Raw genomic sequence first — 26,970 nt, 5'->3', positions numbered from 1 at the left:
ATGTCTGAGTGGATTAAAAAAAAATAAACATACATCAGGTAAATCATACCAAGGCACTAAAATTTAAAACTGCATCTTACAATGTATAAATAAATCAGCTGAAATATTGAATACAAGGGTCTTTAAGACTTTCCGAAAGCCATAATATGATGAACAGTCAGAGAAACACTGTAACCATGAATTCCATAAGGATGGTCTACTATAAGAAAACACCCACCTCCAGGTTGAAGTCAGTCTAACAATATCCAAATCAGGCAGTTTAAAAAGTCCTTTCTGAAAAGACCGCAGCTCACATGAAGGAGAGTATCTAATTAACTTTTTAGACAAGTATTCAAGACTTCTTAAATTTAAAGCTTTGAAAATGAGACATAGCATCTTAAATTCCATCTGTTTTTCGACAGGCAACCAGCGGAATTTATCAACTCGATTCAGTTCTTTAGGGCTACTATCAAGCAATAGAAAACAAAATTTATTTTTCTACCTTTGATCATGTTGGTCCCAGTCTGTAGATTCCACTTTCCTCTGTCTTCTCAACTCTTTTGCCAGGGTCTCCTGGTCCATTTGGCATTTCTTCTCTGTCCATGCCCATCATTCAACTCCCCTCTGTGTCCCTGCCCCTATATTCCTGCCATATTGAGCATCTCCTCTCTTTGTATTTTTATTCTTGCCCTGCCCAGCAGCACCTCTCTGTGTCCCTATCCCCCTCCCTCCCCATGTCCAGCATTGCATTCTATGTCCCTATCCCTCCTCATGTTCAGCTTCTCCCCTTATTCCTCCTGTCCTCCTTCCCCTCTTGCCTTTCCTCCTCTAGGACCAGCAAATCCCTTCCTTTTTCTTATTCTTTCCTCCCCCTTCCATCCAGTGTCTGTCCTTCTTCTTTCTCCTCCTTACATCCATGGTCTGCTTTCATTCTCTCCCCCCCTCCATCTATCATCTGCCCCTTTCCATCCAGCATCTGCTCTCCTTCTCTCCCCTTCAAAGTTAATTCAGAGAGAGTTTCTACCATACCCATCAAGCTAATATCTGGGCGGCCTATATAATAATACAAATAACATAAGGGAAATTAGAGAGCAAGAAGTGAGCATAGAAAAGTCAAAGAAGAGAGGGAGGCAGGGGTAGAACTACAAAATTGCCCTTCCTGTTCTCTTGTCCTCCCCTACCCCTTCCATCCAGAGTCTGCCCTCCTCTTCCTTGCAAATTGGACAGCATTACTCTGCGGCCTTTGACCTGGTGGACTATTTTCTTCATCTATAGGTCTATTTTCTACCACAGGGGTGTCCCTGGTGGTAATCGGCAGTTGGTGCATGTTGGACAGTTACCACATGGGTAATGCATGAGCCCTTATCACTAAGTCAATGGGTGGTGTTAAGGGCTCAGACTGTATATAGATGCATGCTGGTTTTAATTTTTCCGCACATCCATTTCCCGGCCAACCCTCCCTTTTTTCCACACGAGGTGGAGAAATGGTTCAGTGCGCATCCAATACAAGCGCCCCCTTTTTGGCATGCCTTTGTAAAAGGGTCCCTAAGTGAATTGGTCAAGATCACAAGGAGCAGCAGAGGGATTTGAATCAGCCATCTCTAGATGGCAAGACTGGAACTCTAACCACTAGGCTACTCCTCCATTTATATCAAAGACAAACAAAAGTGCTTTAATAAAATACACAGTTCCACTTTAAAGAGCATACTTACTTTATTGTATTCAGAGACAGTACTGCATCGTAAGAGGGACTATGCAAATCTATGGTAAAACTGTCAATACTGATTAAGATGGACACTGAACTCAAGCAGTAGAGAACAGGAGAAGTGCTTACACCTCATCTTCTAGATTCAATTAGAAGCAACTAATTTGACCTTGCAGTGCAATGCTTATCAATCTTTTTGTGGCTGTGACCCTATGATCACAGATAAACAAATTGCATGACATCCCCCCCCCCCCCCAGAGGTGCACCCAAATGTGAGTTTTTTTGACCCCATTTAGGGTCGTAAGCTACACTCTGGGAAGCTCTGTTGTAGTGGATATCCTACTTTTAAATAACAATCACATCTACTGAGGTACGAAAATGAGCAAGTCTTGACTTTTGAGATGTTAGATATGGGTTTAAAAAAAAAAAAACCTTGAGGAAAATATGTACTAATTTAAGAACATCAGAGACATTTAAAAGTTTATTTGTTTCATTACCATTTTCTTTTTTGCAGATTTTTCAACTGTATAGTATTAATATAGAAACAGAAAAATATGGGTAAATATTCAGTGGTTTTACCCAGAGAAGTGCCACTCACTGGGTCCATACCTGGATTTTCAGTGGCTTTTGCCAGATAATGCCATTGAAAATCCTTTCTGACCACCTTGACACTGCCCAGATCGAGCTAAGATAGTCTAGGGCTGGTGTTTCTAGATACTCAGCAGAAATATTTAGGGGCCTTTTTACTAAACTGCAGTGTACAATGACCTTAGCGCATCCTTATGAGGGTCATTCCTACCACTAAGGCCATTTTTCCCAGCAGGGTAAAATGGCCGACATTTCAATTTCCATTTTAACGGCCATAACGCTAATATTCCCATTAGCAGGTGAGCCGCTACCGCAACCTCTTTTGTAGGGACGGTGCCACTAAACACGAGCAAGGCTTTATTTTATTTATTTATTTTTTTAGTCAGGGGGAAAAGGGGAGGCCAGTAGACTACCAGGGAAAGGTTATTAAAGTGGGGGTGGGTGGTCAGTTTGGTTTGGGTAGGGGTGGGTCGGGTGGGGAGAGGGAGATCAGGTAGACTCAGACCACCAGCGGATTTCTTTGTTTATTTAAGTTACTGTTCAGACACCGATGGGAAGTATGACATTTCACAATTAGCTCTGGATTACTGCCACAATATTAGAGCAGCAGCAATTTGCATGCTGAGCTGGGTCTACTCCTTATATATGTTATTTTACTACTTAGGAGCATAGTTATCAATGTAGGCTACCATTAAGACGTCTTATTTTACCACTAATCATTCTATTTTAGCACAGGCCCCATTTTATGCAATGAGACCTAGTTACTACTAACTGGGGTTAACAGTAAGATAACATGTCTTAACAATAGCCCACACTGATAACTATGGATGGGGTGGGAGGGTGGGTTTGTCTATGATGAAGATTGTGCTGGGTGTACTCATACAGCATCAGCACATATGTTGTCCTGCTGATCTCCTCAGAGGATGCGTTAAATTTTAGGAGTAGCTTGGCTTGGAAAGCTTTTTGTGTGTGTGTGTGTGTGAGCTGTGTCACTCCCTACGCATATTAATGAGCCGCTTCCCATATATTTGTATGTGGCACAGTTCATTATTTGCTTTTTACTCACTTTGCACCTGATTTAAGCTAGGATAAGGGAAATAGCATGCAAAATGGCTGGATAATGCAGCATTTGTCCACCACAAAGAGACAAAAAAATGTACACAATGCAGAATCCAAAAACAAAGAGCAGTACTAGGCTATGCAACAAACAATTTATTAACATACAAACATCAATGTAAAAACTACAAACAGCACCAAGGGTGTACAATTAACCAGTATAATCCAGCTGCCAGGTCGTTTCCATATTATTGTCGTTAGCCCAACATGTTTCAACATTAAGTCTGCATCAGGGGCAAACATCAATGTCAAGGATCATCACAATCTGTCCCCTCATCAAAAGAAATTGTATGATGTGGTACCTGACTGCAAGCCTTCTCAAGAGTAGCCCCCACGCTCTGGAATTTACTCCCAGAGGGGCTACATAGGACCCCCAAGTCCTGACTTTGGGACAGTGATTACTTATCCAGGGATAAAGGGGTGAAAGGTTGCTGTATCTTAATTCCTAGAGGGGTCTGAGAATTTTAAATTGAGCAAACTTAACTTCCTAGCCCCTTCTTTTGGGCTAGTAGACTGTCCTTTTAGGCAGTGGTACTTAACCCAGTCCTCAGGACACAACTTGCCAGTGGCATAGGAAGGGGGGGGGGGGCGGTCCGCCCCGGGTGCACGCGCTGGGGGGGTGTCGGCCCCACTGGTTCCCTGCTCCCTCTGCCCCGGAACAGGTTACTTCCTGTTCCGGGGCAGAGAGAGCAGGGAACCAGCGGAGCCGACGGATTACCGAGCGACGTGCACTTGGGGTGGATCGGCCCTTCCGCCCGTCCCCTGCAAGTAAGAATGTGTAGCGGAGGGGGTGTGTGTCACGGAGGGGGAGGTGCATGCCTTGCTGCACCCGGGGGGGGGGGGGGGTGCAGCGGCGATCCGTCCCGGGTGTCAGCCAGCCTTGCTACGGCACTGCACCTTGCCTGTCAGGTTTTCAGGATATCCACATACATTGTATACAAATCTATCTCATGCTAATTCATTGTGGATATCCTGACTGCCAAGGTGTGTCCCAAGGACTGGGTTGGAAACCCCTGTTTTAGATGGAAATTTCTTCCATAATGAGCTTTTTCCAATTTGTGATTTTTAGTAGAAAGGTTTTCAGCATTTGGAGTAATGCATGACCTTTGCTGCATCTCTCATAATGGTTTGAGACTTGGAAAGAACGTCCCGTCTGGAAAATCTGTGTTACTTTGAAACAGAGTGCAGTCAGTCTTATTATTATTATATGATAAAACAAGAACTGGTGTAATCGGATAAACTTGAATTCTCCACTTTAAGGCTTGGTTTATTACTTTTTGTTTATTACACAGTTTTTCCAGTTTATAATTTTGTTTAACAAATAAGCATCCTAGTCAGACAACTGTTCTATCAAGAGCTTTCTTCATTTGGGGTCCGTAAGATAACTGCATCAGTCCACTTGAATGCAAAGGAAATAAAGGACAACGATTACATGTGACCTGTTGGGACGTATTGATTGTCGTTGGAAGTTATCAATCTTCACTGTGATGATGCTCATGCATGAAGGTTATAAATAGCATCTACCTCTGTGAAAATAATGCTGCATGAGGTGGAGTCCCAATGATGGTTGTATGTCTGAACATTTTACTGGGTTTTTATTTTTCTTTATTAAGGTTGCACCAATAATGACAGTATTGTTCTTTTACACACCCTGCAAATTATATGTAAATAAATTTACACATATTACATATATTACTTTATTAACACTTATATACCCTCCTACTATGTTTTCCTGCTTCCAGTTCCTCACATTGCCTCCAAACATCCCCCCCCCCCCCACTAGTTCCAGATTTGGCTTGGATGACTCCGCTGTGTAGGAGATCTGTTTGCAGAAGAAAGCCTAGGCATTGGGGCGGTCTCATTTAAGATTCTCCTGTAATTGTATTATCAATTTTCAAGGGAATCAATTTGTTTTCTTTGAACCTTTATAATTTGAAAATTTTCTACATGATAAAAGTGGTTGACTTTAGTTTTGTTGTTAGGGATTTGAGTAAAAAGTCTTATGTTAGGTAAGGGTTTTTCCTTCTTTCCTTTACTAATGGATATAAACTGTTTTTTTCTTTTGTATTTATCTTTTTTTTACTCTCCTTGTGATATGGCCTACGTAATTTCAGCTTCTCTTAATTTAGATTTATTTCTTTGTTTATATTTCACTGCTTCACTTAAATTATTTCTGGATTGTAAAAAATCTGAAATTTCAATAACAATTGAGAAAAAAAAAGGAACTCTAACACCCTGTAATTGGAGCACGTCCCTAGCTAGGGTTACACAGGAAGAAAAAAGTCCTGCTAATAATGTCCCAAAAAATTGGCCATCTCACAGTCATAATCAAATAGGAAAAAAAATGTTTTGATTATGGCTGTGAGATAGATGTTTTCACACTGAAAACATCCAAAACGAATAGCCATTTTCCAATGTGAAACATTCAACTTTTGAACAACAAAAAAACAGGGACGTGAACATCTGTCTGGCATCATTTTTTGAAAGTATGGCCACATAGAATTCCCTGCAGAACAGAGGAGTAGCCTAGTAGACTATAAACCAAAGGACACAGGTTCAAATCTTTTTTTTTTTTTTTTGTAATTGTGATTCCTCCAGGACCTGAAAAGTACCTACTTTACCTGAATGTACACAACTTCAATAGCCTTCAGGCTTGCAGGTGTCTCATATATTTAGCTACAATAGGTATTTTTCTGTTTCTGGAAGTGTCAAAATTATTGAAAAAAAAAGTTGAAGCGGGATTTGAACCTAGGTCCCTTGGTGCACAGTTCATTGCACTAACTAATAGGCTAATCCTCTGACCTGCTTATGACCATAGTATCTGCAGCTGACAAAGAGCCTGGTATCCCCTTTCAGTTTTACTTTCAGGGGAGAGGGAGGAGACATCAATCACTGGGGGATTAAGGAGGTGTCATGCCCAGTGACGATCCTAGGTCGACTGCCACCCGGGGCGGATCGCCGATGAGCACACCCCACCGGGTGCAGGACCACGCCCTCCTGGGGCAATGACACCCCCCCCCCCGGCGCATCAACCCCCCCTGGGTGCATTCTTAGCTGCTGGGAGCAGCCGCGCAGCTCTCGGCTCCGCTGGCTCCCTGCTCCCTCTGCCCCGGAACAGGAAGCCATTTAGTGCCGATAATTGCCACTTAAGGAATTATTGACACTAATTGGCATTAATTAAAATTTACGTGCACAACTTACTAAGCGTATTCTGTAAAGTGGTGCGCGTAAATTTGAATGCATGCTGCCAAAAATGGAGTGTGGAATGGGTGGGTCATGGACATTCTAAAAATTTATGTGCAGGGTTATAGAATACACTTGCTCTGTGCCTAACTTTAGGCGCCAATATTTACGCCAATGGACGCACCTAGACTTAGGCGCAGGCATATTCTATAAACCATGCTTAATCTAGGTGCAGTTCATAGAATATGCCTAGGTGGAAGTTTTTTTGGTGCCGGATTTTCATGCGCCATATTTAGAATCTAGTCTTTTGAGACGTCCATCCGCTTTGAAAATGATCACCATAGACAAAATCTTCCATGGGTTGCTATGAGGCTAAGATATCCATACAAATGCTTAGTTGGAAGGAGATATTGTGAAATGCAAAAAAAAAAAAAAACCCTGTTCTTCTGTATTTTCTGCTAACATAAAGCACATCAAAGCTTATCTGTGTTCAGACCTGGGAGTCAAATTTAGTTTACAGATCTCTGAAGCATAGTGTGAAGTGCTGAATTAGGCCAACTCTTTCTAACTCTGAGATCTTGCTTCTATTTATTTATTTATTACATTTGTATCCCACATTTTCCCACCTATTTGCAGGCTCAATGTGGCTTACATAGTACCGGAGAGGTGTTTGCAGACTCTGATATGAACAAATACAAAAGTGATGTTGCGGTAATTTGTTATCTTAGGGACAAAAAACTCTAGCAATCTGGTAAGATTCTAGAGTTGAGACATTAACCTAATCCCCTACTAAACCAAGAAACTCACTGGGAGAGGGTTAGACTGTGTTGTCCTCAGGGCCGGTCTTAGCAAGTGCGGGGCCCTATGCAGACCACCCTAGCTCCACCCCATTGATAAGATTATTCCATTTTTAGAAAAATTTATGAAATTTCAAATAAAGACATATGAAGCTAAACTTGTACAAAAAAACTGATTGAAATAATAAGCACAATGCTATCATGAAACCCCCCCTCCCCAGAAATTATTCAGTTCAAGTCCACTACAATTAGCAGTTCCAATTCTCATAACAAAGGAGAATAATGGAAAAATATTAAGAAAAGATCCAGTACTTTTAAATTCCCCTATTACTCTGTAACCCATCAAACCAGAGAGGCAAGTAGCCACATCAGTTACTAAAATAGTTTGAACTGATTGTACCTACTTTATATCAGATTTTGCTACTTCATGATTTCCATTCTCAGATTGCAAATGTGATTAATTCAAGGTGTCATATCATTAATTACTGGAAGCAGTGTTTTAGCTAAATCTGCTATTGCCATCCAAATTTTTATCAGGAGAAATATCTGCAGATCTATGTGAAAATAACCCAGATATGTTAGAAACAGCCTCTTCCAAGCCAGAAGATCTTACTTGCTCAGCTTCTCCAGCCACTAATGTTGTTGGGCCAAATTCCTCTCAGGGAGGCAGACATTTCCAACCCTTGCACCATCTGCAAGCGTCGTTAGATGAGAGACACTTCTCCTGATCTCCTGCCTGCATGGAATCCGATTTCGATTTGGCATAAATGCACAACTGTTGGCGTCAGCAACGATGGCTCACCTCACGTCCTCACCACCTCTGACCAGGCTCCAGCTTTTCCCGCTCAGTGACTCCCGCCCTCGCGTCCGGAAACAGGAAATACATCAGAAGGTGGGACATTGAGCGGGAAGCTGGAGCCTGGAGGTGAGCCGTCGAACTGCAACTGTGTCATCGGGGGCGGGGCCATCGCTGCCTGGGCTGGCATCGCTCAGTCGCCAGGGTCCGGGGACTTGGGAGCTGACGGCGGGCTCAGCGGGCCCAAGCTGGGTGTGGGCGCTGCACCGGTGGTGGCGGGAGCGGAGCGGCTGAGCCGCGGGAATGGGGATCACCTCAGGCGACTAAGGCAAGCAGCGGCGGAGGTCGGAGCGGAGGCACGAGCGAGGCAGAGTTGAGGCGCGCCATGCGGGGCCCCCTTAGGCGCGGGGCCCTATGTGGCCGCCTTGGTCGCCTCTGCCTAAGACTGGCCCTGGTTGTCCTCATCTCTTATTTCACAGAAGAAGTTGTAGGTCTCCATAGAAAGCTCAATCTTCAAACCTTTTCCGTAGATGGGAAGGCGATAGAACTAGAGGGCATGAAATGAGATTGAAGGGGGGTGGGGGGGGGCAGACTCAAGAAAAATGTCAGGAAGTATTTTTTCACGGAGAGAGTGGTGGATACTTAAAATGCCCTCCCGCGGGAGGTGGTGGAGATGAAAACTGTAACGGAATTAAAAAATGCGTGGGATAAACATAAAGGAATCCTGTTCAGAAGGAATGGATTCTCAGAAGCTTAGCGGAGATTGGGTGGCAGAGCCGGTGGTGGGAGGCGGGGCTAGTGCTGGGCAGACTTCTACGGTCTGAGCCCTGAAAATGGCAGATACAAATCAAGGTCAGGTATACACATAAAGTAGCACATATGAGTTTATCTTGTTGGGCAGACTGGATGGACCGTCCAGGTCTTTTTCTGCCGTCATCTACTATGTTACTATGTTACATTGTTTCCATGATATATTACTTTACTTCAGGTTATAAGAACCAAAGAGAATTATGTGAGTTACGCACATCTCAACTGGATCTGATTTGGGGGTTTTAAAATATTAGGGAAAATATTTTCTCCTAGAGGTCTGCTCTACCTATCAATGCATAGCCAAGGTAACTCACACAGCAATTCAATATTTTGTGATTTACAAAATAGAAAAAGAGTAGTTCAACTGGGAGCACAGCGGAAGAATTATGATAAAAGGCCTAGATTAGTTTGACTATTAACAAGTTAGTCTTTACATTTTCTTTCTACCATGTTATCACTGAAAGCATCCAGCTCTGGAAAGAGGATTGCTGCTAGTATTTGAAAATACCACTTTTAGGACACGAAAAGGAACATCAGCTGCTGTCTTCAAAGCTGCCACTGTTGCTGCAGGAATGGAAACGCATGGTGCTCATGGGATCAGACACATAGCCTGGGTAAAATAAGACCATATGAAAAAGGTTATCTACAAACACACATTTTCCTTTTCTGATCGGAGACTTTAGAAATAAGAGCTTAAAATTCAGACAGAGTGGCTGCCACATAAACGTAAATGCTGGTGCCTGACTTTATACGCATATTCAATGGCACTATCCATTTAATTATTGCTGCCTAATTTTTCATCTATGTGGTAACCATTCTTGGTGATCATATGTACTCTTTTCTCTTTTCCACTATCCATGATGTATTGTGAGCCACATTGAGCCTGCAAAAAGGTGGGAAAATGTGGGATACAAATGCAACAACAAGTATGTTGAACTTAGGCCTACTATTTGGAAGGCCAAAATTAAACAGATAACATTGGTTTAGTAGCTGAAATAGCTACCAACCTCTGGATTCTATATAGGTCACCAAAATGTGGGTGCGGATCATAGATCCACGCATAATCTAATTAGTCAAATTAGGTGTTATCAATTATTGGAGTTAACAAGCACTTAATTGGCAGTAATTAGGAGATATGTGTGAATCTGCCCTACACCCTATTCTATAACATGCATGCCTAAATTTCATAGCGTGCAACTTCAAAAGGGGGTGTGGCCATGGGAGGGGCATGGGCAGGTCAAGGGTGTTACTCACAAAACAACTGGGATACAGAGACTATTGCAACTGCATAGTCAAACTGAAGTCTCTCTGATTAACAATCAGCTGACACTGACAGGAAGAAAAAGGATATCAGAAACCAATAGGAGAGCTACTTAAAGGACATATTTTGTCCTGCAGGTTCCACATTTCTATCATCGATCCTCAAAAAACTAACAATATAAAGTTTTTTTGTACTCTTAATAGCTTGTGCAAAACTCATGCTCAAAACTAAATATTCAAAAAACTTGGAAAATGTGATAGTTCAAAGCAACTGGCACATAACATCAAATTACAATAGCCATATATAACATGATTTTCATAAACAATTTAAGCAGAAGTTGTTTATATACTCCGACTGAATTGGTTTTTCTTCCCCTTTTTTGTAAGATTGTAGGCAATTAGTTACAAGCAACAAAGCCCATTTTGTGAAAAATGAAACAGGCCCTAGGAAGGCTCTCGTCTAAGTGATTTCTCCTCTCTTCCCTGTCCTTCCCTCCATGTCCAGCAATTCTCCACTGCCCTGCCGTCCCCTCCGTGCCCCGCGATTCTGGCCTCCCCTCCATGTCCAGTGATTCTCCTCTGCCCTGCCGTCCCCTCCATGTCCCGCGATTCTGGCCTCCACTCCATGTCCAGTGATTCTCCTATGCCCTGCAATCCCCTCCATGCCCTGCGATTCTGGCCTCCACTACATGTCCAGCAATTCTCCTCTGCCCTGCAGTCCCCTCCATGAGCCGCAATTCTGGCCTCCCCTCCAAGTCCAGCAATTCTTCTCTGCCCTACCGTCCCCTCTGTGTCCCACGATTCTGGCCTCCCCTCCATGTCCAGCAATTCTCTTCTGCCCTGCCCTCCCATCTGTGTCCCGCAATTCTCCTCTCCCATCCCATCCATGTCCAGCGATTCTCCCCTCCTGTCCTTCCTGCCACCCTGCCTTTAAGTTGTTCATCTTACCTGAGGTTGCAGCGGTGGCAGGCTGGGCTCACGTCGCCTCCTGCCTTCCCTCTCAGTGTCCCGCCATCCTCTGATGTCATTTCGTCTTTATGTGAGGGCGGGACACTGAGAGGGAAGGGAACGTTGGAGGCGAGCTGATGTCAGCATGCTTTTATGAACCCAGCCAGCCAGCCATCCAGGGAAGCAGAGTTACAAATTATTATTTAGATTTTCAGAAAAAGGGAGGAAATTTTTGGTATTTTCTAGTGATTCTATACCATATCCAATTAATCATGCTATTGAATACAGTTTAAACATACCTCAGAAACCATCACATATATGCATGAAATCTGTACTTAATTGTTCTTAATGAATGAGGAAAGAAAACAAAAACTATGGGGCTAATGTTTAGCAACTGGTCCAGATAATTTATTTGGTACCATGACCCTTAGTGGAAGTACCACAAGATTACATCTTGGTGACTTCTGCCCACTCCTGTTAGACACCAGGGAGAATCCCCAGTAGGTGCCCGGGGATCAGGGTCTTGTCCATGGGGGTCTCTAGAAAGGGTGCTCAGGTTGGGAAGGTTTTGGGGGCTACTGTACTTGTAGCATGATATGAGTTTAATTGCCGGAGTTATTGATTTTGCTGGATCAGATACAAATGTATATATATAAAATATATACAGCTGCAAAGACCTTACTTTCACCTTCCCCCCTGGAAACTACTGATAACAAAAACTAGCTGGGTGGATACTTAAGTCCATCAACACATCTCCAAAGAACAAAACTCTGAAGATGGACAGCAATCACAGAGACTGGAGTTAACCAAAGACAGTGAAACTCCACCTATTCTCAGACAATGACTCAGACTGAAAAGCCCCTATACCTATCTAATCTGACAAAAGATGCCCACTTACTCTCAGACAAAGACTCTTTTAATCCTGTCAGATGCCTTCTGGATGTATATCACAGCAGATGTTCAGACAGAAAGTCTTATGATGTCATTAAACATGTGACCAGTTACCATGCTCCATCTCAAAACTAGACGAAACCAGTTTTCAGCTATCCCTGAGTTTTCATTGGATCGAGTACACCCCACCTGACTTCAGCCTATGGCCCAACAAAAGATTATAAAAAGCCTGGAACATGCTCAGTTCGCTCTCTTGCTCTTGCACTCTGGCCCTGCTCTCTTTGTCCGCTTCCTGAACTGGACCTTCACTGAGCCTTGCTAGACTTCACACACATCCCTGATAAGACTTTCTCCGGGCTCCAGCAACAACTCTGCAACAAAAAGACTTTTCTAGAAAGGATCTCTTTCATCACTCCTACCAGCAGCCTCCATCAAAGTGAGTTACCGTTATCTAGCCTAATTTATAATTCAGACTTTTTGATCTTGAAAAGGACATTTCCTTTGAGAAAGATTCCTAAAATCTGCCTCTCTCTTGTAACATTATTACATTACCTGTATTGTAAATAAACATTTTAAAGTTAAAAATATGGTCTTTATGTTATGAGCACATGTCCTTAAACCTTACAGTGCAGGTTAATGTAATTCAACAAATATAGTATTTAATTCCACCTTTTCTTACATATTCTTATCATATTACCTTATATCTAATTGGTGGAGAATAGAATTATATATATATATATATATATATATATATATATATATATATATATATATAATATTAGATACTAGTAAAAAAAGGCCCGTTTCTGGAGCCAATGAAACGGGCGCTAGCAAGGCTTTCCTGTGCCCCCCCCCCCCACCCGTCGTTGATGTTGGTGAATTGCTCCGCCTCTGCCCTCAACGTCATAACATTTGACGCGAGGGCAGGGCCCAGAGACTGTGATTTTCGAGGCTTCAGAGCTTCGAACATACGAACCTTGGCTTCAGTGACGTCAGCAGCCAATAGAACGTTGAGGGTGAGTTTTATATATATAGATTATTTTACATACTTACCATTTTTGTCTATTGGCGGGTACTGAAAATTTTTTCTCATGTCATCTAATGAAAGGCCTTGCGATGGATGATGTTCAGTGCTGTAAAAGAAGTGTAAAAATGCTCTAAGTCACATGACCTTATGTGCAGTAAGAAAGTCTCTCAAAAATTTCCTTTTAAGTAAATTATAAAATCTTATCCCAAAAATGTTTGACCCCATGAAGTACCACAGATCAGTATTCATGATACAAGAAAAAGAACAGAGTTCTAAAAAGAAATATAGAGCAGGATTATACATATAGCACTACATATGCAGAGGAGGGGGTTTGGTTAGGCATTTGAGGGGGGCAGGACAAACTATGAGGAATACATATATGAACCAATATTCAGTGCCTATATGGATAACTTGTACATTTGATTCAGATGCAGAAAAACTTCTAAGTTGTGTATAGTTATACATAGAACTATATGTGTATATTCAGCAGTGCTCACTATCCCTTGGATTCTATAAAGGTCACCCAAATTTTGGTGCCCAAAATAATTAGTTAATGGGCTCCAATGATTTAATTATTTGAGCTAACAAGAACTTAATTGGCACTAATTATGATTTGGGCGCTGACCTGGCTACGTCCTATTCTACTACTTATCATTTCTATTGCAGTACTAGACGTACGCAGCGCTCTACACTTGAACATAAAGAGACAGTCCCTGCTCGACAGAGCTTACAATCTAATTAGGACAGATAAACAGGACAAACAAGAGATAAGGGAATATTAAAGTGAGGATGATAAAATAGGGGCTCTGAACAAGTGAATAAGGGTTAGGAGTTAAAAGCTGCATCAAAAAGGTGGGCTTTTAGCTTAGATTTGAAGACGGCCAGAGATGGAGCTTGACATACTGGCTCAGGAAGTCTATTCCAGGCAAATGGTGCAGCAAGATAAAAGGAACGGAGTCTGGGGTTAGCGGTGGAGGAGAAGGGTGCAGATAAGAGAGATTTACCCAGTGAACGGAGTTCCCGGGGAGGAATGTAGGGAGAGATGAGAGTGGAGAGGTACTGAGGAGCTGCAGAGTGAATGCACTTATAGGTCAATAAGAGGAGTTTGAACTGTATGCAGAAACAGATAGGAAGCCAGTGAAATGACTTGAGGAGAGGGCTAATATGAGCATAATGACACTGGCAGAATATTAGTTGTGCAGCAGAATTTTGAACAGATTGAAGAGGAGAGAGACGGCTAAGTGGGAGACCTGTGAGAAGCAGGTTGCAATAGTCTACACGAGAGGTGATAAGAGTGTGGATCAGGGTTCTGGTAGTGTGCTCAGAAAGGAAAGGGCGAATTTTGGTGATATTATAGAGAAAGAAACGACAGGTTTTAGCAGTCTGCTGAATATGTGCAGAGAAGGAGAGGGAGGGGTCGAAAATGACCCCAAGGTTACAAGCTGATGAGACAGGAAGGATGAGAGTGTTATCCACAGAAATAGAGAATGGGGGAGGAGGAGAGGTTGGTTTAGGGGGAAAGCTCAGTCTTGGGCATGTTTAGTTTCAGATGGCACTGAGACATCCAGGCAGCAATGTCAGACAGGCAGGCTGATACTTTGGCCTGGATTTCGGCTGAGATTTCTGGTGTGGAGAGGTAGATATGGGAGTCATCAGCGTAAAGATGATACTGAAAACCATGGGATGAGATCAGAGTACCAAGGGAAGAAGTATAGATGGAGAAAAGAAGAGGTCCCAGGACAGATCCCTGAGGTACACCAAATGACAGTGGGATAGAAGTAGAGGACGATCCACTAGAGTATACACTGAAGGTAAGCTGGGAGAGATAAGAAGAAAACCAGGAAAGAACAGAGCCCTGAAATCCAATGGGTGCCTAAATTGGATTGCATACAACTCAAAAGGGGGTGTAGCCATGGGAAGGGTATTGGCGGGTCAGAGGCATTTACAAAAGATGTTCACAGAATAGCAAGAACAGGTGCCCAATTTGCACACCAGACAGGGCCGGCTCAACCTATGGACCAGGTGAGGTTCTGGTCTAGGGTGTTGGCGCTAAAGGGCGCTAAGCACCCAAGGCCGTCACATCACTCAGCCCATAAACTCTTAAACTTACTGACGTGATGCCTCCTCCCGTGATTGCAATTGCTGTGGCATCACTGGCAGGCAAGCAAAGAGGTGTGGGTGCTGGCAGGCACGGGACGAGTCACCAGGCAATGTTCTCCTCTTCTCTAGCCCCCCCCCCCCCCCACACACACCTCTGACTCTTCTCTGTTCCAGCTCTGCTTCCTCCTCCTTGGCTCCACCATTAATACATCACCACACTGCTAGAAGTGGACTGGTTATTTCTTGCAAAGAAGGCAGGGATTGGACAACCAATATCCAATCCCAGCCTCCCTTGCAAGATGGAACGGGGACGCTGAAGCATTTAAACTGCAGCTTCATCACTCTTTTTTATTTTTAGGAAGTTCGGAGTTTGCTTTGGTTTCACTGCCTGCCCACCTCTGCTCAGTTCTGCACCAACCTGCTTTGTGTAGAAATTACTTGCTATGGGGGGGGGGGGGGGGACGACGACGACAGTATTTTGGAAGTTGGGGGGGGGGCGGTATTGTGAAAGTTGCGTGCTGTTGGGGGGCAGGGAAGATTTCTAGAGAGCTGGGTTTGGGGAGGGGTGGGGTTGTTAAAAGGAAAGGACATCCAGGGCATTGGGGTGGTAGGATAAAAACTGGAAAAAATAAAGGATAAAATTATTGTGGTGGGGGATGGGGTTTTAAAGCTAGAAAAGAGAAATAAAATATTTAGGGAGGCAAAATCCAGAGGAAAAGAAAGTATTCAAGGGGCTGGGGGGACAAAAAGCTGGTAAAAGAGGGAAAGGGGGAAGGAAAGCTGGAGAATAGAAAATAATTGGGGGTCTTTCGTGTCATTTCACCCCTCTGCCAGAGATGATCCAACTAAATGCAATGTTCTAATTTTTTTTCAGATTTTATTTATAAGTAGTTTGTGCAGCTCATATCAAATCCCCAGATTGGCCCTGACATAAGGGGAGGGGCATGGTGTGGAACCAGTGGGAGGTGGGGCAGAGTGGGACCGGTGGGAGCCAGGGCATGAAGGGGGTGCAAAAACAAAAGTTGGTCCAGGGTGCCACAACTTCTTGAGCCAGCTCTGGCATCAGGATTTACACCAGGTTTCAGCTGGTGTAAGTCCTCGCATGCAAAACGGAGTGATGAATTCAGTGCTCATCGCTATTCTACAGAGTGCTTATCCCAAAGCATCCTTTATAGAATAGCGTTGAGCACCAAATTTTATTGTCGCTGAATTTTTGGTGCCATTTGTGGAATCTGACCCTATACATATAGCATTGCTGAATATACAAATAATTTGAAACACCTGCATTATATATTCCAAAATTATTCCTCAGACATCTTGCATATCTATCAATCTAAACAGATAGATATATATTAAGTATTGCGATAGCAAATGATTATGGGACTCATTTTCAAAGCACTTGGACTTACAAATGGAATTTTGTAAGTCTAAGGGCCCTGTTTATTGGCGCATTAACATTTTTACTGTGTACGAGCCGACGCAGTTAACGTGCACACTAATTGTAGGCATGATAAAAATGTTAACACGCTTTAGTAACCAGGGCCCTATTTGAAAGTACACCTGCAAATATCTAAAAGCATAGACTGGATATGGATTGGATGGACCCTAGTATAGATGACAGATATTCAGATGTATCAGTTCTTATTTTTCAGTTATACATACATTTTTACCTCAGTTTTTTTTCCTTACAAACATAAATTCTGCCAGGTTTACCAGGACTTTTTTTATGAAGAGAAAAAAAGAGGAGAGACCCTTAAGTATATATAGCTCATTGTGTTTCATAAACTTCAAGATGTCTGGCTCTTTGATGTCCTCAGATGCTTTGTTGAAGAATCTATCCCTCCATTATTGGAACCATATACCTTTGCTCGGATTTTTGTTCAAAATGGAAAGTTGTACCCAATTCCCTAAAAGATTCCTACTACCAGTTAACTTGCTCACCTTTAAGGATGTCACACCTGTTTCCACTACAGATGGCTATCTTCCAACCACATCTTCTGCTTTTAGTCACTGGCCTGCTTTTAATGCCATTTCCATTTTTTATCTAATGAAGGTCATAACTTCTGTGACTTGTGCCACCTCATTTTTAGCTCCTATGCCTTCTTACTCTATGAAAAACCTTGATGTAGGCCTATCATACTCCATTCTAAGTTTAGTCAATGTCGGTCTGGCTAAGGGTTATTTTCCTAAGATCACCCTTTGCTTAAAAGGCCCTCTTTAGACCTGTTGATCCTAGTTAACTACTGCTCAATATCCAATACCCTCTTTATTTGTAAAATCTTAGAGAAGAAAGCATTGCATCAACTTCATTTCTTTCTCAATAAAACTAATGCCCTTTACCCTTGGCAGTTTGGCTTTCAATAACACGACAGCACAGAATCATGTCTACTGACCCTAATTAACAAGGTTAGACAACATTTGAACTCAGTTAGGTCTGCTTTTACCATTTCACTAGAATTATCTTCTACCTTCAACATGGTAAACTATCAGGTGTTACTCTCTATACTGGCAGACTTTAAATAGCACTGTTCTTAGTTGGTTTACCTTACTCTTGACTTCTAGGCAATTCAGAATTACATAATTTCCTCCTTATCATCTTCTTATTCTCTCAATCAATCCTTTTTAAAGTTGACTGTCACCCCTGGCTATCCTCATCCAGCCCCTTGGTGACAGAGCTTTTCCTTCTGCTGAAGATACATAGCCCTGTTTTATGTTCATCCAACCATACCTGATTTTAAAACATTGCTAATCCCAAGTAGCTCTTTGGCTTAAAACTAACCATCTTAATATTAGCCTTCAGAACTGCCAGTGTAGATTTCATGCCATGATTTTGCTCCCATCCTTTCCCCCCAGGGTAGGTGGCCAGCCTATCACCTTGCAGCCATCACTTAGGATTTTGAGTGTGAGTGTGGATGGTGAGTTGTTCTTTGAGCCTCAGATTTTTGTAGTGGCAAAAATGTGTTTTTGCACTCTCCATCAAATTAGATCTGTTATTAGACCCTTCTTAGTTAGAGATGCCATACTTATTCTAATACATGCTATAATAACCAGCCACCTAGATTATTGTAATGCCCTTTATAATGGAATTTGCCACATTGCCTTCAGATGACTGCAACTTATTCAAAACACTACCATCAGGTTATTATATCATGTAAAATATACTGATTATGTGTCCACTTTGCTTAAGGAAAGTTGTTGGCAGCTAATACAAGATTGTAAGCTCTTTGAGCAGGGACTGTCTTTCTTCTATGTTTGTGCAGCGCTGCGTACGCCTTGTAGCGCTATAAAAATGCTAAATAGTAGTAGTAGTAGTAGTACAAAGTGAAATGCAAAACCTTAATCCTTCCCTTTAAAACCATGCACACTGGTCGACCAGCACAACTCTTCAAGGTTCTCATTCCTCACAATCATTACAATCTCTGTGACAAACTTCTATACATTCTGTCTACCACACTTGCATGTCTTGATTCTGGCTCAGCTTTTGATGAATTCACTTCCTAGGTATCTTCAAGTTGAATCCTCTTTGAGTACATTTAAGTCCAGCCTCCAGGCACTCTTTTTCTTTCAGCCCAAGCCCCCAGTCCACCTCTGTGCCCCCCCCCCAAATTGCAGAGCTGGCTATACCCAGTGAGAGAGCCTGGGGGGGGGGGGGGGCAATGCATTACTCTCTCCAGGGAAAAAAAGATTTTAAATGCTCCCAGGTTCCAATCTAATTCATGTTTAATGTGGGATAAAATGCCATAAATAAGTAAATAAATAGAAACTCTGAATGTTAAATAAATAGACAGAAACTCTGATTCTCATAACATGATGTCTGTTTTAGAAGTCCTTTACCAGGAGAAAAAAAAATCTCTGCACCAATATAACAGGGTTAGGGTGTCCCTATAACCAGCCCCTCCAAATAACACACCGATTACGATTTATAACAAATAACTACTCTACCTATGAAAAGTTATTCCCTTATTATACTTCCTCTGTGTACATCCATATGCACAAGCCGGCATGTTTGAAAATACAACATTTTTTTTACAGTATCCACCACACCTATTCCAGACCTCCTCCCTGCTCCCCCGAGCTGCAGGGTCCCACACATACCTGAAGGCAGCAACCCTGATGGTCTAGTGGATTCTTCAGGGCAGAAAAGATCACCAGTCTTTCCTGCCCGCTGCTGCATTGTGTTTAAAATGGCTGCCGAGACTTACAAGGGCAGCCTCGCAAGACTCCAGCGGAAGTCTCGCGAGGCCGCTGCTGGATCTTGGAAGTCATTTTTAAAGAGCAATGCAGCAGCAAGAGGGTCAGCGCTGGCAGCAGGCAGGAAAGACTGGGGATCTTTCCTGCATGAACAACCGGCTCACAAAATGCTACAAAAATTAACAACTGGCACTTGCGAGGCAGTGCGAATCAGCTCCAGCACACCACTGCTGTGATGCCCTGTGGATAGCAGTGTATTAAACAGGGGCGTAGCCAGACTTTGGCGGGAGGGGGGTCCAGAACCCGAGATGAGGGGGCACATTTTACCCCCCCCCCGGCGCCGCCACCGCCGCTGCCACCACCAACTTTGCCCCCCCTGCCGACAACCTGCCATTGCCTATATTGCTGGCGGGGGATCCCAACCCCCGCCAGCTGAGGTCCTCTTCTTCTCGCAAAAGGCTTCCTTCTGTTTCTGATGTCCTGCACGTTGTACTTGTAGGATGTCAGAAACAGAAGGAAGCCTTTTGCGAGAAGAAAAGGACCTCAGCTGGCGGGGGTTGGGGTCCCCCGCCAGAAAAGGCAGGCGACGGCAACGGCAGGTTGGCGTCAGGAGGGGGGTCGAGAGGGTCATCGGCAGGGGGGTCCAGGGCCAAATCTATGGGGGCCCAGGTCCCCCTGGCCCCACGTAGCTATGCCACTGGTATTAAAACTTGCAATAACAATAAATATAAGCTTTGTCATACAAACATGTCAATACAAAGTAGTGTTATTCTTGCATTGTTGTGAAATATTCAACTGAGCATTTAGAAGCAACCATCTGATGGCAGTATGTCATGAATATTTTAACAATAGGTCAAGTATCCTGTTCCTGAAAGTTAGTTTCTCTAACAAAGAACATTATCAAGCTGTCTTCTGCCATTGTCGAACCTCATTGGCAGCAGGCTTAACCTTGATCTCCAGCTAGATATCAAGTATGGTTTGGTACTGACAGCTACTCTCAGATGACAGGTTAATGGAAACTGAGCATGCTCAAAGAAAGAAAAGAAATCAGACACCCTTTTCCACAGGGACACACAAAAAAATTTGACACAGTCAGTAGGTTACTAATTAATTCAGTGATTAAGTGACATCATCTCAAGAAGGAATACTGTATGCAGACACTCCAGTCTCGGAGTACAAGACACCTGTGACAGCACAATTTCCTCAGTGGTCCTGCTGAGGTCAGCTCATAATTAATACCAGGTAAGGATTTGACAGTTTTGCTACAGTGGATGTCTTCAAAAAGTCAGCATATTTTTAAAGTTATTGTTTGACAGTTATTTAATCTAGAAAATTAGCCATTATTTTTTTTTCCCTTAAAAAGTGTAGGCAGTCCGTGGCTGGCAGTTCTGCCCTAAATGTACATCTTCTAAATGCCAGAAAATGGTTTGTGCATGTAAAATTGTTTTATTAAATTTTAGAGCAAGGTGTGCACAAAACTACATGCCTATCTAGGAGATTTCAGAGTCTTTTTACATACAGTAACATAGTAGATGGTGGCAGTTAAGCTTCAGTGAGCAGGCAGGCTGTGTTGTGAAAGTCTATACTCCTTTAATGAAATAGCATTGTAAAATTAAGTATTGTCTAAAACTGTGTTCTGATATCAAAAAAAGACATTTCTTGTGGGGTGCAGAGGGACAACATTATCCTTTGTCTTCAGTTTGTACAACCACCTTTTGCCCAAGCTTAGGACAGATCATAGGCAGTGATGACCTAGCCAGAGCTCACAACAAGCAGGTGTAAGGTTTAATTAAGGAGCCTTTTTACTCAGGGGCGTAGCCAGGCTTCGATGGGGGGGGGGGGGGTCTAGAGCCCGAGGTGAGGGGGCACATTTTAGCCCTCCCACCTGCCGCGGACCCCCCCCTGCGTGCTGCCGCTGCTGCCGCGCCAACTTTCACCCCCTGCCGCAACCCTCTCGACCCCCCTTCCCGCCGCCAACCCTCTCCCGCCGTGTACCTTTGCTGGTGGGGGACCCCAACCCCCACCAGCTGAAGTCCTCTTCTCGGTCTCGCGGCATTGCTGACCCCCGCTGCAGCCGCAACCCTCTCAACCCCCCCTTCCCGCCGCCAACCCTCTCCCGTCGCATACCTTTGCTGGAGGGGGACCCCAACCCCCGCCAGCCAAAGTTCTCTCCTCAGCCGCGCGGCCTTGCTTGCTGAATGATCTGATCAAGTTTCTGTGTGTGCATCTGACGTCCTGCACGTACAGGACGTCAGACGCACGCACAGAAACTTGATCAGACCATTCAGCAAGCAACACTGCACAGCCGAGGCAGAGAACTTCGGCTGGCGGGGGTTGGGGTCCCCCACCAGCAAAGGTACACGATGGCGGTGGGGGAGGGTTGGCGGCGGGAAGGGGGGGTGGAGAGGGTCACGGCAGGGAGGTCCACGGCCAAATCTACGGGGGCCCAGGCCCCCGTGGCCCCATAGTAGCTATGCCCCTGCTTTTACTAAGCAGTGTTATGCAAAAAATGTGCACCTAACACAGCTTAAAATGGTGTACCATGGGATGCACTAATCGCACGCTAAAAATATTTTACTTTTTTTTTGAAGGGGGCATGTCTGGGGGCAGAGTGTGGGTATTCCTGCACTAACTAACTAACACGGCTACTTTACCATGCACTAAGGGGTCCTTTTACTAAGGTGTGCTGAAAAATGGCCTGCGGTAGTGTGGACGCATGTTTTGTGCGCGTGCAGAATCATTTTTCAGAGCACCTGTAAAAAAGGCCTTTGTTAAAATTTTTGCCAAAAATGGACGTGCGGAAAAATGAAAATTGCCGCGTGTCCATTTTGTGTGTGAGTCCTTACCACCAGCCATTGACCGTGCGGTAAAGACTCACACGGTAACCGGGCGGTAATGACCTACGTGCTTCAAATGCCACTTGGTGCACGCCCAATTCACTTTTTGTGGCACCTATTGACTTTGCTTTTTTGTTTCCTCTAAAGGACATGTCTATGAAGGGCCATTCCTGTTTATGTTGCTCTGCTCTGCAAAGTCATGTGTTGAGCCATATGTCCTTCTCAGAGACTGAAGGCAGAAATGCTGTTGTAAGGTTTCAGCGAGTTTGTCACTAAATGACGGAAGTCTCAGAATCGCGTTCTGTATGGCTGTGCTTCCAAATCCCATTACATTATGTTCTTCTGGCAACTTCACTTAGAAACTCTAAAAAGAAATACTGCTAGGCAATTATGAGCCATTTATTTGGCAGCATTTTACAGTAACTCACAAGGCACGTAACCTTTATTTTCTCCATGATTCTTGACTGAGTAAAAAAAAGAAATGTCTGCAGGTCAGTTTATCAAAGGTAGGCACGCTGTATCCTGCCATACTGGGATTCTCAGCCCCATCTGCTTCCACCCACTCTTCCATTACCATAAAATAATGATGCCAAGAGTTAGAAGCAAGTAATGGTTGCAGGTTTATTCAGAACATAACAACCTTTAAAGACTGGGAGACTAGGCGACTGGGCATCCCAACAGCAGATGATGTTTAATATGAGCAAGTGCAAAGTGATGCATGTGGGAAAGAGGAACCTAAATTATAGCTACACTAGTAAAAAAGGCCCGTTTCTGTAGGCAAGGAAACGGGCCTTAGGCAGGCAATTCCCCCCCCCCCCCCGTGCTATGGCCCCCTCGAAACCCCCTCCCGCGAACCTATCGATCCCCCCCGGAACGCCGAAAACTGCCGCCACCGCTGCCGCCGTTGTTGTTCTACATTCCCTTCCCGTAGGTTCTTCAATCATCTTCTTAGAAAGTTTAACTCAGTGCGTCTGACGTCAGATGCACGGAGTTAAACTTTCTAAGAAGATGATTGAAGAACCTACGGGAAGGGAATGTAGAACAACAACGGTGGCAGCGGGTGGCGGCAGTTTTCGGCGTTCCGGGGGGGGATCGACAGGTTCGCGGGAGGGGGTGGGTTTCGAGGGGGCCATAGCGCGGGGGAGGGGGGTGACAGCTGATTCCGAGGCAGTAGGAGGAGTAGGGAAACACGCTGTGCGTGTTTCCCTACTCCTCCCCTTGCCTTGGAATCAGCTGTATTGACGTCAGTGACGTCCGTGCGTGTCTGCCTCGCAGACCACTTGCAGCCAGGGAGCCACGGTCCCAAGCATAGAACGTTGGAGGTGAGAATTATTATATAGGATGATGCAAGGTTCCACATTAGGAGTCACTGCCAAGGAAAAGGATCTAGTTGTCATCGGTGACGATACATTGAAACCCCTCTGCTCAGGGTGCAGAGGCAGCTAAGAAAGGAAATAGAAGCAAATGTTAGGAAATGCCATAATGCCATTTTATCGCTACAATGGTGCGACTGCACCTCAAATAGTGTGTGCAGTTCTGGTCGTCGCGTCTCAAAAAAGATATGGAGAGGCATTTTCGATAGGACGATAATTCCAACTTTGGACGTTTTGCTCAAAACATCTAGAATCCAAATAGCGAATAACAGCAATTTTCAAAACAGCAAAATGTTTTCCCCCCCTTAAAATAGCCACTTGCTAGATGTTTGTGTGCTCTGTGCATTTATCTTTTTGGTTCTTTTTTGAAAAAAAAAAAAAATCCAAGTGAAAAACGCACAAAATCAAGCCATTGGGTTTGTAGTAGGAGCCAGCATTCTTAGTAGACTGGCCACACAGACATCCCTGGAGAGCAATGGGGCACCCTAGGGGGCACTGCAGTGGACTTCACATAAAAGCTCTCAGGTACACGTCTCACCATTACCCCCCATATATTGCATGGGGAGCCCTCCAAAACCTACCAAAAACCTACTGTTCCCAACTATACACCACTACAATAGCTCTTATAGCTGCAGGTGTCACCTATATGTGGGTACATTAGGTTTTTGGTGCTTTATTGTTTTTTTTTTGGGGGGGGGGGGAGTGCTGATACTTTCCACCACAACTGTAAGAGTGGATTATGGGCCTGGGTTCCCATCTCCAGGGACCTGCTTGCTGCTCTAATAGGTCTGGCCTTAGATTCTGAAGCTGTCATAGAGGCTGGTATGTACTGTTTATTTTCAAATCTTTGGGAGGTGGGAAGGAATCAGTGACCACTGGGGGAATAAGGGGGGCATGAGGGGTAGCCTAGTGGCTAGTGCAGCAGACCTTGATCCTGGGGAACTGGGCTCAATTCCACTGCAGCTCCTTGTGACTGTTGGCAAGTCACCTAACCCCCCATTGCCCCAGGTACAAAATAAGTACCTGTATAAATGTAAACCACCTTGAATGTAGTTGCAAAATACCACAGAAAAGCAGTATATCAAGTCCCATTTCCCTTTCCCTTTCTTTATTCCTCCAGTGGTCATCTGGTTAATTAGGACCCATTTTTGTTGCTTAGTCATTATTAAAACAGGTCTAGTCCAAAACATCTTAGTTTTAGTCCTGGACATTTTTGTGTTGTTCCATTATAGCAGAAAAATGTCCAAGTGTTAGAAACACTTTTTGCCTAGTATCCTGCTTCCAACAGTAGCCAATCCAGGTCACAAGTATGTGGCAGAAACCCAAATATTAGCAACATTCCATGCTACCAATCTCAGGGCAAGCAGTGGCTTCCCCCATATCTATCCCAATAGGAGATTATGGACTTTTCCTCCAGGAAATTGTCCAAACATTTTTTTAAACCCAGATACACTAGCTGCTGTTACCTCATCCTCTGCAATGAGTTTAAGAGCTTAACTATTCATTGAGCGAAAATATATTTCTTCCTTTGTTATAAAATTTCCATTTAACTTCATTGAGTGTCCCCTAATCTTTGTACTTTTTGAAAGAGTAAAAAAATTGATTCATTTTTACTCATTCTACACCATTCAGGATTTTGTAGACCTCAGTTATCTCCCCCCTCAGCATCTGTTTTCCAGGCTAAAGAGCCCTAACCTCTGTAGCCTTTCTTCATATGAGAGGAGTTCCATCCCCTTTATGATTTTAGTCGCTCTTTTTTGAACCTTTTCTAATTCTGCTATATCTTTTTTTTTAGATACGTCAATCAGAATAGAACACAATACTCAAGATGATTTCACCTATCACATTGGGGGTAGAGTGGGGATGGGGTGCTATACCTCTGAAAAGATATGGAGTAGAGGCATTCCAGAGAATAACTCCTTTAATGATGTATGGCCTGGACCAAATGCCTTATGAGATGAAAGTTAAAGACTTAACAATGTAAACCACACACAGGCTGATTGGGTAGGCAGTAGGAACAGATGAATGGTAGTGCTTCAGGTCATTTTGAACCAGGCAAACAGTAAGGTCAATAGATGAGTCTTCCAACAATCAGTTACACGTGACAAAAGAAGGTTCATAAAATTGTGGTTTTATTGAAGAACAAAGGACCCAACATGGGACTGTGTTTTGGCTTAAGGAAGCCTGCCTCAGGGGTCTTTTCACTAATGGAATCTAATGTAGTATTCTTTAAAAGTATCAAACCACAGCAAACTTCCGGAACCAGATTGTGGAAAAGACACACACTCTTTATCACCCTCTCACTTCCCATCCTTTCCTCCCAGGCCTGCCACCACAAGCCTCAACCTTTCCTCTATTCAGTGTAGCTGCATATTTTCAACCTTTGCATTATTTTATTATTTAGTTTTCCTTTTCCTTTTTTTTTCACATTTCCTCTCCCCTGATTTCTAAGTTTTTTTTCTTCTATTACCGATTTTATTCTCTCAACATTTCCTTCAGATTTTCTTGTCATCTTTGACGTTACAGGTTCCATTCCTTTTGTTTTGACCTTTCCTTGTGTTTCCCTATATATTGCCTATACTCTTCCATTCACCTCTCATCTTCCTGCTCATACTCCTCCCCTCCTTGCTTTTCACCTCCACCCCACCCTCTTCCTCCTTCCTCTTCTGTACTTCTGGCCCTCTCCACTCATCTTTCCTCCCACCCTTCTCAGTAATTCTTTCTCTCCTCTCTCTTCTTTCCTCCCTTCCTCACCCTCCCTCTCCTCTTGCTTTTCCCATCTCTTCCCTCTATACCTCTTTCCTCATGCCTTCCCCAACCATCTCTCACATTTTCCCTCTCCCAGCATACTCTTTTTTTCTCTCTGCTGCCAGATACTGTGGGACCCATGCAGAAAGAATGCAGCAGACCTGCTCAGCACACAAAATTAACTAAATAGAAATCTCACTGGTATGCTATATGCAATGAGCATGCAAACTACTGCCATGTTAAAAATTCTGCAATAACCTGTAGTTCATTGTAAATTGTCACCCTTCCTGGCAGTGCCGGAGCAGTGACTGGCGAGTCTGCACTCGGCCTTGATCTCTCTCCCCCTCCCCTGACTTGACACCACTGCCCCTAAATCTAAATAAAAGACCTGGTAATCTAGTAGCCCTCCCTCCCTCTGTCCATCCACCCTCTGACTCCCCTCGCACCCACAACATTATTTATTTATGCACTCTTGTATCCCACTATTTCCAAAAACAAATTTTGTTTCAAAGTGGTTTTGAATTTACAGTTTGGTGGTGTTACAATAGTGGTGTACAATGTGGGGAGGACATCTGTAGCCTGAGTGGTTATTCATAGAGTTTTTTGAAGAGATAGATTTGA

The 26,970-nt window shown here is 43.6% G+C and overlaps 1 protein-coding gene across 1 annotated transcript in view; it reads right to left on the bottom strand.

The window, feature by feature from the left end:
• Positions 1 to 9,162: 9,162 nt before the first annotated feature.
• The window catches only part of LOC115471773 (serine/threonine-protein kinase TNNI3K), a 262,913-nt gene continuing 245,105 nt past the window's right edge, over positions 9,163 to 26,970 (bottom strand). Inside the window, exons 24-25 of the mRNA XM_030205595.1 lie at positions 13,127 to 13,206; positions 9,163 to 9,584 (exon numbers count right to left, since the gene is read on the bottom strand). Of these exons, the coding sequence (XP_030061455.1) occupies positions 9,508 to 9,584; positions 13,127 to 13,206 (157 nt within the window). The 3' untranslated portion in view covers positions 9,163 to 9,507. The remainder of the gene's footprint in view (positions 9,585 to 13,126; positions 13,207 to 26,970) is intronic.

This window comes from Microcaecilia unicolor, chromosome 6, assembly GCF_901765095.1.
Source record: "Microcaecilia unicolor chromosome 6, aMicUni1.1, whole genome shotgun sequence".
Lineage (NCBI taxonomy): Eukaryota > Metazoa > Chordata > Amphibia > Gymnophiona > Siphonopidae > Microcaecilia > Microcaecilia unicolor.
Note: the sequence above shows the minus strand (reverse complement) of the source record. Positions and strands in the feature narration are given on the sequence as shown.